Genomic DNA, 16,902 nt, shown 5'->3' with positions numbered 1-16,902 from the left:
TCAATTGGATTAGACAATCTGGACGTCCAGGTTTTGTGAAAATTGTTCTGGTTGGATCAGGCATGATTGCGGAGGCTTTGCAGCACAGCTCGTCGATGACTCGTTGCTTGAAGCTTTTCAGAGTCATCTCATGTTTCTTCATTGTTGGTGGTCTTGTAAGGCACCAGAGGATATAGGCATTTACTGTGGTTATCTCTAAAGACCAGTAAAAAATCTTTTTCCACCATTTTTTTGTTCTACGAGTGTGGATGCCATAGTAGCCAATCATTTGATCAGCACGATCACAGCCATTCATGCTGTTGTTATAAGCATGGATGGCTCCTGGTTTTACTTTGCCCCTTTGCACTGTGACATTCTCTGCTGTAGCACTTGTTGAAGCAAGGATGACTAGCTTTTTTGTCCTTCCAGGTTAAATACAAGATTTTATCCTGGAGCATCCAGTATTTGCTTTGCATGTGTTTGAGCGCTATGGTTTTCAGAGCTTTGGGGAAGCCAGCACGGTTGATTTGTACTGTCCCTGTATAGTATTGTCCTTGATCCAGAAGATGGTCAATCAAAGCCCTTGTTGTGTACCATCTATCTGCATAAATATGGTAACCTTTACCCAAATGTTTCAAGAGGGTGTCAAATATTTTGATTGCCATTCCACCATTCGCATCAGCTTCGGGATCGTATGATGTATTTGCTCCATAGTATGTAAGGAGGTTCAATACATAGCCAGTACCACTGTCTACTAGACCAAAACTTTTAATATGGTACTTGTATGGTTTAGCAGCATTGAACATTTTGTACCTCCACCTTCCTTTCCATCCAATGATCATCTCATCTATGGAGACAGACTGATTTGGAGTGAACGCAAACTGAAATCTTTCAGTAAGGCTATTTACAAATGGTTCTATTTTGTTTTTGTCTTCAGCACCTGGCTCTCCCACATGAAGCATTGAAGAGTAAATTGTTTCAAATCTCTCCCTTTGAAACATCTTGTGATAAAAGCCTGTGTAGAGGTTGTCAGCGGTTGAGAAGTAGTCTCGAATTGACGGTCTCTTGTCAATGCCCATGATGGCTAAAAATTTGAGCCATTCGTACTCTGTGAAATTATGCCAATTGTCTCTGTTGAACCTTGATCTGGACAATGCAGGGCTATTTTTTACAATCATGTGTTCAGCATAATTGTTGACAGATCTAATAAAATCATCAGTAATATCAGATGTCATTAGAGTACCAAAAAAATGAAGTGGGGTAGAATTTTCATCTAGGCCAGTAGCAGGATTTATTCCTGGCTGACGACCATCTTTAGGCAAAAACCTAAAATTATTATGAGTAGATGGTGCTGGATGCAGATCTACTTCTTCCCATTCAGTTTGTTCTACATGTAGTACATCAGCTGTAGCAATGCAAGGTTGCTTACTAGATCTACTAGGGCCTGGCTGGGGCGACGCCCCCTTTCGTTTACTACTATTACTAGATCTAAGCCTAGGGATATCTAATTCACTATCAGACTCGCTTGAAGGCTGAAAATCACTTTCAGAGCTTCCAGGATAACTTTCTAAGTCACTCAAGTCACTATCATCCATATCTAAGAAGATGTTTAGTGCCTGATCAGCAGTAAAATGGCGAGCTGGCCTAGAGCCAGACGAAGAACAAGAAGGCTTGTCAGCCATGATGTAAACAAACGAAAAATTCACAAGTCACTTACGATAAAAAATATTTAAAACAATGAAAACAGCGTAGATCCACTAAGTATCAGAAGAAAAAAACTTTCAAAATGGCCGCTCTAGCGTTTCCTTAAACCTTTTAAGGGATTAAAAACGTGGATTAGAAAAGAAAAAGAAGTAAACAGGGAAATAGTGATCGGACGCTGTCAGCGTCATTACGTTAGCACGGCTGGGAGACTGGTCGCTGTCAGCGTCATTACGGTCTTGAAGAGTTAATGTAATAAAGATTGACAGATTACTTTGTCACTGTAATAGCTCAGATTTTGATGGGCAACAGTGTGGTAGTAGAGGATTAATGAATGTAAGCAAAGTATGATGTAGCTAACCCCATCCTAAGTGTAATCAGTAACAGTTATAGATAAAAAAACAACAACAACAAATCAACAAAATAACATCTGAATTTTATTATGCAATTTGATAAACCATTCTGTCTCTTAGATTTAAACCATACCTTATTTGTTGAACCCATGCTTCTCCATTTCACCATGTCCCCCCCCCCCTCTCTCCTGCCTTCTTCACACTCAGTAACTTGCACACTGGCATAAAATGCAAGCACACACACACACATTGTAACAAAGAGCATCATAAAGGATTGCTCCAAGGGAAGTCACTACAACTGTCTCTCTCTGGTAGAGGGGGAGAAGCAAAGTATGTGTGTGTGTAAACAGATGTTCCAACCAGTGTAACTTTTATCACTTTTTCCACTTTCTTTTTCCACCTGTTGAAATAAGCAAATAACATATTTATTTTGAATCTATCAAATAACATATTTATTTTGAATCTATCAAATAACATATTTATTTTGAATCTATCAAATAACATATTTAGTTTGAATCTATCAAATAACATATTTATTTTGAATCTATCAAATAACATATTTATTTTGAATCTATCAAATAACATATTTATTTTGAATCTATCAAATAACATATTTAGTTTGAATCTATCAAATAACATATTTAGTTTGAATCTATCAAATAACATATTTAGTTTGAATCTATCAAATAACATATTTAGTTTGAATCTATCAAATAACATATTTAGTTTGAATCTATCAAATAACATATTTATTTTGAATCTATCAAATAACATATTTATTTTGAATCTATCAAATAACATATTTATTTTGAATCTATCAAATAACATATTTAGTTTGAATCTATCAAATAACATATTTAGTTTGAATCTATCAAATAACATATTTATTTTGAATCTATCAAATAACATAAATATTTTGAATCTATCAAATAACATATTTACTTTGAATCTATCAAATAACATATTTAGTTTGAATCTATCAAATAACATATTTAGTTTGAATCTATCAAATAACATATTTAGTTTGAATCTATCAAATAACATATTTAGTTTGAATCTATCAAATAACATATTTAGTTTGAATCTATCAAATAACATATTTAGTTTGAATCTATCAAATAACATATTTAGTTTGAATCTATCAAATAACATATTTAGTTTGAATCTATCAAATAACATATTTATTTTGAATCTATCAAATAACATATTTAGTTTGAATCTATCAAATAACATATTTATTTTGAATCTATCAAATAACATATTTATTTTGAATCTATCAAATAACATATTTATTTTGAATCTATCAAATAACATATTTATTTTGAATCTATCAAATAACATATTTATTTTGAATCTATCAAATAACATATTTATTTTGAATCTATCAAATAACATATTTATTTTGAATCTATCAAATAACATATTTATTTTGAATCTATCAAATAACATATTTATTTTGAATCTATCAAATAACATATTTATTTTGAATCTATCAAATAACATATTTATTTTGAATCTATCAAATAACATATTTATTTTGAATCTATCAAATAACATATTTAGTTTGAATCTATCAAATAACATATTTATTTTGAATCTATCAAATAACATATTTATTTTGAATCTATCAAATAACATATTTAGTTTGAATCTATCAAATAACATATTTAGTTTGAATCTATCAAATAACATATTTAGTTTGAATCTATCAAATAACATATTTAGTTTGAATCTATCAAATAACATATTTAGTTTGAATCTATCAAATAACATATTTAGTTTGAATCTATCAAATAACATATTTATTTTGAATCTATCAAATAACATATTTATTTTGAATCTATCAAATAACATATTTATTTTGAATCTATCAAATAACATATTTAGTTTGAATCTATCAAATAACATATTTAGTTTGAATCTATCAAATAACATATTTATTTTGAATCTATCAAATAACATATTTATTTTGAATCTATCAAATAACATATTTATTTTGAATCTATCAAATAACATATTTATTTTGAATCTATCAAATAACATATTTATTTTGAATCTATCAAATAACATATTTATTTTGAATCTATCAAATAACATATTTATTTTGAATCTATCAAATAACATATTTATTTTGAATCTATCAAATAACATATTTATTTTGAATCTATCAAATAACATATTTATTTTGAATCTATCAAATAACATATTTATTTTGAATCTATCAAATAACATATTTATTTTGAATCTATCAAATAACATATTTAGTTTGAATCTATCAAATAACATATTTATTTTGAATCTATCAAATAACATATTTAGTTTGAATCTATCAAATAACATATTTATTTTGAATCTATCAAATAACATATTTAGTTTGAATCTATCAAATAACATATTTAGTTTGAATCTATCAAATAACATATTTATTTTGAATCTATCAAATAACATATTTAGTTTGAATCTATCAAATAACATATTTAGTTTGAATCTATCAAATAACATATTTAGTTTGAATCTATCAAATAACATATTTATTTTGAATCTATCAAATAACATATTTATTTTGAATCTATCAAATAACATATTTATTTTGAATCTATCAAATAACATATTTATTTTGAATCTATCAAATAACATATTTATTTTGAATCTATCAAATAACATATTTATTTTGAATCTATCAAATAACATATTTATTTTGAATCTATCAAATAACATATTTATTTTGAATCTATCAAATAACATATTTATTTTGAATCTATCAAATAACATATTTATTTTGAATCTATCAAATAACATATTTATTTTGAATCTATCAAATAACATATTTAGTTTGAATCTATCAAATAACATATTTATTTTGAATCTATCAAATAACATATTTATTTTGAATCTATCAAATAACATATTTAGTTTGAATCTATCAAATAACATATTTAGTTTGAATCTATCAAATAACATATTTAGTTTGAATCTATCAAATAACATATTTAGTTTGAATCTATCAAATAACATATTTAGTTTGAATCTATCAAATAACATATTTATTTTGAATCTATCAAATAACATATTTATTTTGAATCTATCAAATAACATATTTATTTTGAATCTATCAAATAACATATTTAGTTTGAATCTATCAAATAACATATTTAGTTTGAATCTATCAAATAACATATTTATTTTGAATCTATCAAATAACATATTTATTTTGAATCTATCAAATAACATATTTATTTTGAATCTATCAAATAACATATTTATTTTGAATCTATCAAATAACATATTTATTTTGAATCTATCAAATAACATATTTATTTTGAATCTATCAAATAACATATTTATTTTGAATCTATCAAATAACATATTTATTTTGAATCTATCAAATAACATATTTATTTTGAATCTATCAAATAACATATTTATTTTGAATCTATCAAATAACATATTTATTTTGAATCTATCAAATAACATATTTATTTTGAATCTATCAAATAACATATTTAGTTTGAATCTATCAAATAACATATTTAGTTTGAATCTATCAAATAACATATTTAGTTTGAATCTATCAAATAACATATTTATTTTGAATCTATCAAATAACATATTTAGTTTGAATCTATCAAATAACATATTTAGTTTGAATCTATCAAATAACATATTTATTTTGAATCTATCAAATAACATATTTAGTTTGAATCTATCAAATAACATATTTATTTTGAATCTATCAAATAACATATTTAGTTTGAATCTATCAAATAACATATTTATTTTGAATCTATCAAATAACATATTTATTTTGAATCTATCAAATAACATATTTATTTTGAATCTATCAAATAACATATTTATTTTGAATCTATCAAATAACATATTTAGTTTGAATCTATCAAATAACATATTTAGTTTGAATCTATCAAATAACATATTTTTTTTGAATCTATCAAATAACATATTTTTTTTGAATCTATCAAATAACATATTTTTTTTTGAATCTATCAAATAACATATTTATTTTGAATCTATCAAATAACATATTTATTTTGAATCTATCAAATAACATATTTATTTTGAATCTATCAAATAACATATTTATTTTGAATCTATCAAATAACATATTTATTTTGAATCTATCAAATAACATATTTAGTTTGAATCTATCAAATAACATATTTAGTTTGAATCTATCAAATAACATATTTAGTTTGAATCTATCAAATAACATATTTAGTTTGAATCTATCAAATAACATATTTAGTTTGAATCTATCAAATAACATATTTAGTTTGAATCTATCAAATAACATATTTAGTTTGAATCTATCAAATAACATATTTAGTTTGAATCTATCAAAAAACATATTTAGTTTGAATCTATCAAATAACATATTTAGTTTGAATCTATCAAATAACATATTTAGTTTGAATCTATCAAATAACATATTTAGTTTGAATCTATCAAATAACATATTTAGTTTGAATCTATCAAATAACATATTTAGTTTGAATCTATCAAATAACATATTTAGTTTGAATCTATCAAATAACATATTTAGTTTGAATCTATCAAATAACATATTTAGTTTGAATCTATCAAATAACATATTTAGTTTGAATCTATCAAATAACATATTTAGTTTGAATTTATCAAATAACATATTTAGTTTGAATCTATCAAATAACATATTTAGTTTGAATCTATCAAATAACATATTTAGTTTGAATCTATCAAATAACATATTTAGTTTGAATCTATCAAATAACATATTTATTTTGAATCTATCAAATAACATATTTAGTTTGAATCTATCAAATAACATATTTATTTTGAATCTATCAAATAACATATTTATTTTGAATCTATCAAATAACTTATTTATTTTGAATCTATCAAATAACATATTTATTTTGAATCTATCAAATAACATATTTATTTTGAATCTATCAAATAACATATTTATTTTGAATCTATCAAATAACATATTTATTTTGAATCTATCAAATAACTTATTTATTTTGAATCTATCAAATAACATATTTATTTTGAATCTATCAAATAACATATTTATTTTGAATCTATCAAATAACATATTTATTTTGAATCTATCAAATATAAATTAACTTTTCCTTTTAGATTCTTTATAGAACAAAGAAAACTAAATACCTTTTTTTCCAAAACCTTTGTGTTTCTAGAAAAGAGAAATGATAAAACAAATTAAATAACAGCTGCATGACTACACTTGTAACTGTAGGTAATGTATGTTGAAATCAAAACTAAATAGAAATTTAAAATTTAGAAATTTAGTTAGGTCTAAAAATTGCATATTTCTATCTACCTTCTGCTTGTGAGAAAGCTTTCTTTTTTTTTTGGCTTGCTCACCCTATGCAGAGTACAGAGACAAAGAAACTGTATCAGTATACACACAATAGTCATAACATAGTAGTGACCATGTAGATACAAGAGATATAATAGTCATAAGATAGCATTTTGTAAACCTGTTCAGATAAAGAGAACAACTGATACAATGGTGATTGCATACCAGTTAGTGAGCATACGGTATGTAGATAAAAGAATACAACTGATATAATGGTCATAAGATAGCATTTTGTAAACCTGTTCAGGTAAAGAGAACAACAGATACAATGGACATATTTAGATGAAGAGTACAACTGATATAATGGTAATAAGATAGCATTTAGTAAACATGAAGTTGTTACCTGGTGAGAGTCATCAAAATGTCCAATGTCATCAAAATCTGCCAGTGCACCTAACGCTGACATGGTACCCATCTTTCTTCGAGCAGCCTAATGATTACAGGATTAAAAATTAAACTTTAAACAAAAATAAATGAATGTCAGATTAGCCTACAACAATTACAAAAAATATTCTCAAATTTATTTTATTACACAATGTGAAGAAGCACAAAAAACTTCAACTGACCATTTCTTTCTTGGACACAGACAATCTGACAAAATTATTCTCTTCATATCTGTAAAACAAATGTCAAAATAGTCAAGTCAAATGTCACTACACAATTTTGATAAAGAGATAAAAGTTGTAAAGATAACTTGAAGACTAGTTCACAGGGGCTATAACTCACTCTGTTTTTTCCCTCTCTTTCCTATTTTCTCTAATGCGATGAAGATCATGTGATTCCTAAAAGAAACAAAAAATTATATTCCAAATCTAAACTGCCAAGTGAATAAACATTTATGAAACTTTATGAAAAAAAAAACCTAATCAAAAGATAATTTATTGTTATAGATTTAGAGACAATTACTATTGATTAAATGAGTTCACTATATTACCAAAAGATAATGAGTTCAAATATTCATGATACTACTCACAATGATTTCTATAGGAGCATCTGTGTATTGTTCTCTCATCTCTCTCAACATGGCGGAGCTAAGTGCACGCTTCATTTTCTTTTCAGTCATTTTCTTCTTGCGCTCCTCCATGGTTTCATCATCAGCTTTGATGTGAATAGACAAAATGTAAAGCATGCATTTATTACTAAACTAGAAACAAAAGGTTTATTAATGGTATGAATTACCAAACGTGAACTTTTCTATTGAATTAGCTACATCAGCTTAGTAGTCAGAATACAATTGTACAATGTGCAAAGGACCCAAATCGTATATTCAACTGTTTGATATGTGATATGGGCCTGCATACTATGGACGAACATCAAGCATGCAGAGTGATGGACATACAAGAAAATACAGTTGGAAATGCACAACAAGCATATAGCCCCATGATGCGACTAAATGACCTTCTCAAATGAACTGGTCATAACCTTGTGATGATTCTCTAGAAGCTTTTGAAAACCTATCAGTTCAGTAAATGTAGTCAGGGATTTGGTGATACCAAAATGGCAGTTTTTATTGAGAATGAGAGTTATAGCAGTAATAAAGTGTTTATTGAATTTTTCTTGTCAAGTCCTTGAGTTGGTTGTGGCTTTTCATTTAAACATAATAGTAAGGCTTGAGGAATCACATGGCTACGCTGCCCCAGCTGCTATCTACAAATTTTGCCACATCCAACACAGACCTAACCATTTAAACATGGCTCAAGAAAAAAGTATGTTTTTTAACCTAGAAAAAATATGGTTATGCTCAGCGCTACAAACAAAGAGTGTCAAGTAACTGTTAATATATAAAACTATTACTGCTGTGACACAATAAAAAATACAAGAAATTTGATTGTTGCTTTGGACACATTTTTAAGTCAATCAATCAACAAAGAATGAGAAACATGGTGACTGAGTGGTAAAGCACTAGACTAGTGAACCGAGGGGTATCAGGTTAAATCTCAGTGAATGCTGGGATTTTGAATTTCTGGATCTGTAAAAACCCCACAAGTCCATCCAGCCTTACCCCATGAGTCCATCCAGCCTTGATAGATACCTGACATTAGTTGGAGGAGTAAAGGAGGTTGGTCATTGTACTGGCCACCTGACAACTTTGTTAACCGTCGGCCATTGAATGACCTTCGCATTATATGCCCAATAGATCACAAGGTCAAAAAGGGGTACTTTTATTGTATTCAACAAAGATTGACACTTACAATAATAAACAGGAGCCAGTTTTGGAGCCACATAAACTTTGTTTTTATCTTCTGCTTTTTCTTGTTCCTCCTTTTCCTCATCACTTGAACCATCCTGGGACTTAAAGAATGGAACTTAAGTTAGTAAGAGGAGATGACAATTCTTACATTTCCAACAATTTCCTGTTTTTACTTTGGAAAAAGTAATCTGAATGCCAATTTACTTTCCAAATGTTAGATTGCCCATTAAATAGTAAACAAATTAACTAGGCTGATTTCTAACTAGAAGAAGAATCCACATTATGTAAAAAAAATAAATGATAATTATTTAGCAAATTCAATAGCATTAGTAGCAAAATAGACTTTCAAAAGAGCCTAATCCTGGACAGAAAAAAAAATCTCTCGTATATGACCTGAACAAATTATATTATAAGTTTTGACATTAAATTAAAAAAAAAAAAACTTTGAAAACTCAATTTCATTTAGAAAACTTTATTTTCATATTAAGGAACTTTTAACGTATTTATTAATTTTTCCCACCTTTTTTTGTTATTGGAAAAAAATAATGAGACTAATAGGAAATTTTGTTTACCTTTTTAGCAAGCGCAGCAAAATTTGGCTGAAATTTTCTGGGATCAGAGGGATCTGTTAAAACCAAAAGAATACAAAATAAATTTGTAAGAAAATTGTTAATAGAAATAGAATGTTTACTAAAAAGAGCAAAAAATTAGGACTGCCAAAACACAGCATAAAATAAAAAATTACCTAGCTTGCATTCTTTATATGCTGTCACTACCTTGTTAATTTGATATTTAAGTTTGTGTTCAATAGGTCTCATCTTCTCCAGAACCTAGAAATGTAAAACACCCACAATGTTATTTACATTTCCTGTGCTGTACTTCTGCAACTTGCTAATTTTTTTTTTTTACTGCTGAACAAAATGTGTCAGTGTAGCCAACACTTGATAGAGAGGAACAGAGGAAAGGTGAGAGCAACACTTACAATAATGACATACATATCCATAGCATTCATTATGTTACTAGACTGACAATATGAACTTTTTGATTGCTTTAATGTTTATAATGCTTTCTTTTTAATAAACTTAAAAAACAAAACAAACAAAGCTTATATAATAATTTATCAATTAGTTTGGCTCAGTCATGTAATTAAAGTTTTAGTAGATCTAGAAATATTTTGAAAGAAGGGAGTATATCTGGGTGAAGGTTAGCATGATAGCTTTTTAATGTATTTTATAAAACAAAAAAAAAGGTGTACAACTGGAATTCAAACTCCAGGGATCAAGCGTCCTCAAGCCAAATACACTAATTAATGTGCCAGCGAAGTCCTTATGAAAATAATAGGTTTCATTGCCATCTCATTCAACTTTTATCACAACATTTGTCAAGTACAATTCCTTTCCCTTGTTTGATACCAATCAAAATAATTAATTAACTAGTTGGTTAATTTTTTTAATTGAAATTATTGTGCAAAATTTTAACTTGATCTGAGATTGGTAGTGGTAGAAATAATATGTGCAAACTTTTTACCAGAGTTGAGTTGATATAAGCTTTGTAGCTTGTGACTATAGTCTTATAATTTAAAAATAAAAATGTACAAAGCTAATTCAGCCAACATAAACTAGAAACATTCCACTAAAAGTATGTTGAGTAATTTACCGTCCTTATCTCCACAAGGCGATCAATACTAGGATCTTCACTAATGCTCTGACCACTTGACTTTTTGTCCATTAAGAGTCCCATATTGACCATGTAACTTGCCATGAGCTGATTTTTTACATCAAGAAAGCTGATGCCCTAGAAAAAAAGGAAGAGATTATAAAATATATTTCCAATCTAAAATATCAATTCAGGATTCTTTGATTTCTAGACATAACAGCCTCTCATGTTATATATCTATGTTATGTTGTAGTTTTTTTTAGCATTTTTATGTTATTTCAAGGCATGATAATCTTTTGATGCATTTAGTTTACTAACAAATAGCAATTCTTCCTTATTTTATTTTTAAAAATTCATTGTAGTAAAGAACATCATTCTCAAGTCTGCCAGACACATTTTCCAAAAGAATAAAGACCACAGATGGCCTTGATAACAGACCACACCTAGTCATTAGAATGAGGATTAACTAACAATGAATGGAAGGCAATATATATACTTCAAAAGTATGAGCTACACTTCTGTTTGTTTCACTGATTATTAAATTTTGTACAGGAGAAACTGTTTATTAAACTTTGCACAGGAAGTCCACCAAAAATGTTTTGAAAAGCAATTGAGAGAGAAAGCTGCTGAATCACTGCTAAGTTCTTAAGCAAGACAAGGAAGAACAACCAGATGAGGAGCAATGGTAAGAGAATGTTTAGCAATAAAACTACATCCTTAAGTGACTCTAGATTAGATTAATGTTTAGTTATTAGATATTAGGGGTGCACCGGCTAGTACTTTTTGATATCCGGCCGGAGCCGGATATAACCGGATAGTTAAATTAGATATTCGGCCGGAGCCGGATACCTACATGACTCAAACAGCTCGTTTTACTGAAGTTTTTGCAAATCTTCTATATAACATACCTATATTCATATTATTTTGTTATTTACTTTCTTACTTTAAACTCTATCACGTGTAGTCCAGCCCCCCCCCCCTAATAAAGATTAACTACTAAGTAAACAAACTCAGTTCCCTCGAAAGGTGTGACCACTAGAGAGTGTAAATACGTTGACATTAAACCTACGTCCATCGTATTTAACTTGTGGTTATCCGCCTATAAAAAACTCAATGTGATGGACTAAACAAATAAAAGGGGGTGGGAGTTGTTCATCTCTACCTCTGGAGATATACCCGCACAGCTAGACAGACGTCTGGTCAGCATGACGTAGTCAAGGAATGTAGCATTTTAACATGTTAACTAACTTACTCAAAGGTCAAGACAAATTGAAAAAAGTGCCAGCCATTGCTGCTCTGTATGTAAAGCGCATTTATGATGTAAAGTTTCATCTCTATTTATATTAAGTCATTAACACGCCTTGTCTTTATAATAAACGATGTTTGGTGCATATTCATAATGGCTCTATTTTTAAGCACATTATTTTGTTTTAATATAAACATTAATACATTCTATAACAGACATTAATGGAACGAGGTCCACTTTATGCATATTAAATAGGTGTATTTTTTACTATCCGGTAGTGATATCCGACCGGAGCTGAATAGCACAGGATAGTAAAAAATGCCGGATATTCAGCAGAAGCCGGAGCGACTATCCGGTGCACCCCTATTAGATATATTTATATATATAGTTAGATATAGAAAAAACTTTAATATATATTTCTCTCTATAGATCTAGATCTATCTATAATCTAGATCTCCTACTTAAATATAACTTTTTCTATTTTCTATATTCTTTCAGACTTATACTCAGTAACTCACTATAGTCATGTAAAGTAGGCCTACATCTATAAAATCTAGATCTATAGATGGCCAGTAGGTCTACTAGATCTAGATCTTGTAATTCTTATAATAGATCTAGATGTCTAAATCTAATCCCATTTAAACTCATGGAATTCGGCAGGCAGGGTTCAAATTAGAAAAATCTAGGGGCCATAGTATCAACAGAGCAAAAATTAATAGCGCATAGCGGCCGGCATAATGATGCTCTGATACTTTTCTGAACTTTTCAAAAGCTGGCAAGCAGCCATTGAAGACTAGACGCTCTAGATAATCTAGATCAAAAGTATTCAAATTAAAGAAACTAGATATCTTATCTAGAATATATCTATCTAGACTGATTCAAACCACTCTTAGTGACTCTAGTCTAGACTTATAAGACTATATATATGGTAACACAAGATTAAAAAAAAAATAGAACTTCAGCTGTGTGGTGGTGGCATTGTGGGTTGAGTTAGCAAATTTGGTGTAAGAGTAATCTACCTTGACCAAGTATTTAAAAACGAAGTGCCTATCCCCAACCAGTTGGGAATAGGCTTCAACCCTATTCCCAACCGGATGGATGGGTCAAATAAGGTCAAACCCTATTTACAGTCAGTTGACTTCCGGTCTATCCCCAGTATAGACTTCCTGCCAATCCCCCCTGTTGACCGGAAGTGTTGCTATATAAAAGGCCAGCGTAAACGTGACCATGGCATTTTATATAATAATCAATTATCCTCTGGTCACTTTCACTATCATTTATTTTAAAAAAAAACATGGAAGGAAAATCATTCACAAATTTTACTGAATTCAAGGAATTTATCAAGAAGCATGCTTTCTATTTTATAATATTTCAAACCTAGAAATCATACAAGTATATTACTGACATCAAATGAGAGAGAAATATTTATTTATTGAAATGGTGCTAAGATTGGTTGGATAATGATCATAGGTATAGAACATGATCCATTGATTCTTATTGTGGTACTATCTCTCAAAGATATCCGCTACTTCCGCCACAACTTGGCCCTCGATTATAACATCCTGTGTAGATATATCCTACCCACCTGCCTCCCCTATTTCACCTTAGTGAGAACAATAAAGTTTGATATCCCCTCCCTACATTGAATAGAATCAACATAAATGAAAAAACTCTCTACAATATACCTAGCATTTTACTATGTGTTTACACATATGGTTACATTTCTCCTCACAGCTACACATGTTATTGCTTTGCAACAAACTTTAAACCCACCCTCACCCCAATTATATTTTTTTCTCTGCCTTGTTTTGATAGCTCCTCTTTTTTATTATAGCCATCCTCAATGCACTAAACTTTATAATGAAGATGGGAGAGAAAACATTGAAAACACATGTCAAAAATATCAAGAAGCAGTATATAAAAAAATATGTTGAATTGAGTGCTTAAAGTCAAAGCCAAGTTAAAAAATATATTTAATTGGAGATAATGTGACCAGGAATGAAATGAAAACAAAAACAGTGAATTAATATATTTTATTTATTTTATAGCTTTTACAAATATTCAGCTCAAGATTTAACAACAATATGACCTAACAATTCTATAATAAAATAACCTATAAAGTATACATTGTTCCTTTAATTACATTAGGGAAAAATTAATATAAGTTTAATAAATAGTAAAGATTTATCAATATCAAACCAATTTTATTTTATAGCTATTTTCTATTATCTTCTTTTAAATCAATCACTTAAAAAAACAACAAAAAAAAAACATTTAACTGAATAGGATTTGACCTAAACACAGTCGACTGGGAATAAGGTTTTGACCTAATTTGACCCTGATGACTGTGAATAGGATTTTGACCTTATTTGACCCATCCATCCGGTTGGGAATAGGGTTGAAGCCTATTCACAACTGGTTGGGAATAGGGTCCGCCATTTAAAAATTGTAATCAAAAGTTATGATAGAAATTTTTTGAAAGATACGCATTTAAACTCAGGAGAGGATTTAAAGTATTATAAAAGAACTATTTAAATATATGCAGGATATTAGGCTCTACAAGGCCTGACATGTTTTTGTTTTGGTGACTTAACTTTTTCTATATATAGACCATCATCAAAACTGTACATTCTCATAGTTTTCTTTGTTAAATGGCATTTTAAAAAAAATCACAGTAGCAATAACAATGTAGACCTAGATCTGTCTATAGCCTACAATTATTGATTGACCAGGTGTGCTTTTAAGGCATGGTGTGAAACATTAACATGCACTGCCTAAGCTTGTGAGAAGTGTATGTAATGCACTACTATAACGACTATGTCACAGTATGTGTGGTCTAACTTAAATTGGAGACGCTCTAAAGAAAAAATTAAAGGGAGACTGCAATTATCGATCGACCAGTTTGAGTTATTCACAGTAAGTTAGTGGTAAGTGGTACCTAAACTTAAAACTAGCCAAAAGGGTAAGTTATAAGGGCCTTAACTTAAGGCTAATAAGCCTTAACCTTAAGGCTTTTATTAAGCCACTTAAGTTTAAGGCTAAGGTGAGACAGACACACAACAATGCCCTAATGACTGTGGAGTAGTGCTGCAGGAAAAAAAAAATGCCCTGAAGTGACAATAAGGTAAATTTTAGTATTAGTTATATAAATTTATTTATATACATATATCTATAATATTATAATCATAATAATCTAGAGTAAAGTGCGAAGTTCGAGCAGCCCCGATTTGTCAAGAGGTTCGAACAGTTCACTTTTTATTGCTATAACTTTTTTATTTGAATGTTTACCAAATTACTACTATATTGCTACTGCGCATGCACCTTTTTTCTTTACTTCCGACACATACTATTTCCTTTTCCTTGTAAATACTAAGTTCATGGTGAGGTCAAACTCAGGAGGTGTGGAATTATTCTTTTTTACTACCCGGTAGTGAAGGAAATGGGTAATGGGCTTAAGGCTATTTTTAAGTCTGATGGCTCATCAGCTCAAAGAGACTATTTGAAGTTGTGGAGGGTGGGAAATGGTGCAATGGATGGTGTTCTTGCGCTGGAGTAAAAAGAAAATGACTTTATAGTGAAAATTAAATATTAAAACATGTTTTTAGATATATTTTCTTGATCTGTTCGAACCTTTCATCAACCCGATTGAGCTTACCAACTGGGGAAAAATCCGCTCGAGGAAAAGTACGCTTGACGATACTTACCCTACACCTCTTTGACTTCGACCCTTCGTATTTAATTTTAACCAAGCCTAGTGATACATTAAATCCAATCTATTTTTTTACATTTTTATAGAAAAAATTAAAAGGACGGGGAATTCAGAGATACCATTAGTTTTTTCATAGTTCAGACCGTTACGGTGCTATAAAAATCCAAACTTGAAAATTGCTGCCAGCGGGCTTAATGTGCTCGAACTTCGCACTTTACTCTATATGAATATGAAGACGATTCGAATGAAGTGAACTTGGTCTGGTACTTGCCTGTGTTAGTACATTTTTAGGCCTTTCTTTCAGTTTTCCAATAAGGCCACGAATGTGTTGAAGACATTCGCTACTTGACTTTTTTATTTCTCTTAAGACAAACAGAGCTTCAGGTATTTCATTATTTAATTGATCTAGTTCTAGATCTTTCATTTTTTTTTTCATTTTAATTAATGAGAAATCGTGCAAATAAATAATTTAAAGTTTATTTATTTCCATGTGTTTTCTTTTAACAAAAATAGTGTGTTAGTGTACAGCAGTTAGTAGCATTAAAAAAAATAACACTACCAGAACTAGTATGCCCACTTGGAAATTTTAATTTTAACATTTGATAATATGTCGATTTTTACTTCATTTATAATACAAAAAAGATCTAGACCTATATTACATCTATCTAACTAGATCTATATTATATT

General features: G+C 29.1%; 2 protein-coding genes across 5 annotated transcripts; both read right to left on the bottom strand.

Moving 5' to 3' along the window:
* Positions 1-302: 302 nt before the first annotated feature.
* On the bottom strand, positions 303-1,661 carry LOC129927124 (uncharacterized). Its single transcript, XM_056034348.1, has one exon. The coding sequence runs from the start codon at positions 1,659-1,661 to the stop codon at positions 303-305; it is 1,359 nt and encodes a 452-aa protein (XP_055890323.1).
* Positions 1,662-2,099: 438 nt separating this feature from the next.
* On the bottom strand, positions 2,100-16,738 carry LOC106052038 (neuroguidin-like). Of its 4 annotated transcripts, none has more exons than XM_056034473.1 (12): positions 16,487-16,738; positions 11,261-11,398; positions 10,350-10,434; positions 10,177-10,229; positions 9,606-9,705; positions 8,387-8,511; positions 8,140-8,195; positions 7,980-8,028; positions 7,757-7,843; positions 7,375-7,419; positions 7,203-7,227; positions 2,100-2,433 (listed from the first exon to the last, which is right to left on the bottom strand). In XM_056034473.1, exons 1-12 carry the CDS (start codon positions 16,649-16,651, stop codon positions 2,408-2,410), a joined length of 954 nt encoding a protein of 317 aa, XP_055890448.1. In that variant the 5' UTR covers positions 16,652-16,738; the 3' UTR covers positions 2,100-2,407. The 4 variants fall into 4 exon arrangements, with proteins under 4 accessions (XP_055890448.1, XP_055890450.1, XP_055890451.1 ...); XM_056034475.1 differs by lacking the exon at positions 16,487-16,738 and adding an exon at positions 13,526-13,757; XM_056034476.1 differs by lacking the exon at positions 16,487-16,738 and adding an exon at positions 13,464-13,508.
* Between the last annotated feature and the right edge of the window lie 164 nt (positions 16,739-16,902).

The sequence above is a fragment of the Biomphalaria glabrata genome, chromosome 7, assembly GCF_947242115.1.
Source record: "Biomphalaria glabrata chromosome 7, xgBioGlab47.1, whole genome shotgun sequence".
In the NCBI taxonomy this organism is placed as follows: domain Eukaryota; kingdom Metazoa; phylum Mollusca; class Gastropoda; family Planorbidae; genus Biomphalaria; species Biomphalaria glabrata.
Note: the sequence above shows the minus strand (reverse complement) of the source record. Positions and strands in the feature narration are given on the sequence as shown.

Excerpts from the sequence above, each read along its gene's own strand:
- LOC129927124 (XM_056034348.1), bottom strand. The coding sequence starts at position 1,661 with ATGGCTGACAAGCCTTCTTGTTCTTCGTCTGGCTCTAGGCCAGCTCGC.
- LOC106052038 (XM_056034473.1), bottom strand. The coding sequence starts at position 16,651 with ATGAAAAAAAAAATGAAAGATCTAGAACTAGATCAATTAAATAATGAA. Across the intron at positions 8,196-8,386 it reads ATGCTCCTATAGAAATCATT|GAATCACATGATCTTCATCG; the intron begins GTGAGTAGTATC and ends TGTTTCTTTTAG. Across the intron at positions 7,844-7,979 it reads CTGTGTCCAAGAAAGAAATG|GCTGCTCGAAGAAAGATGGG; the intron begins GTCAGTTGAAGT and ends TGTAATCATTAG.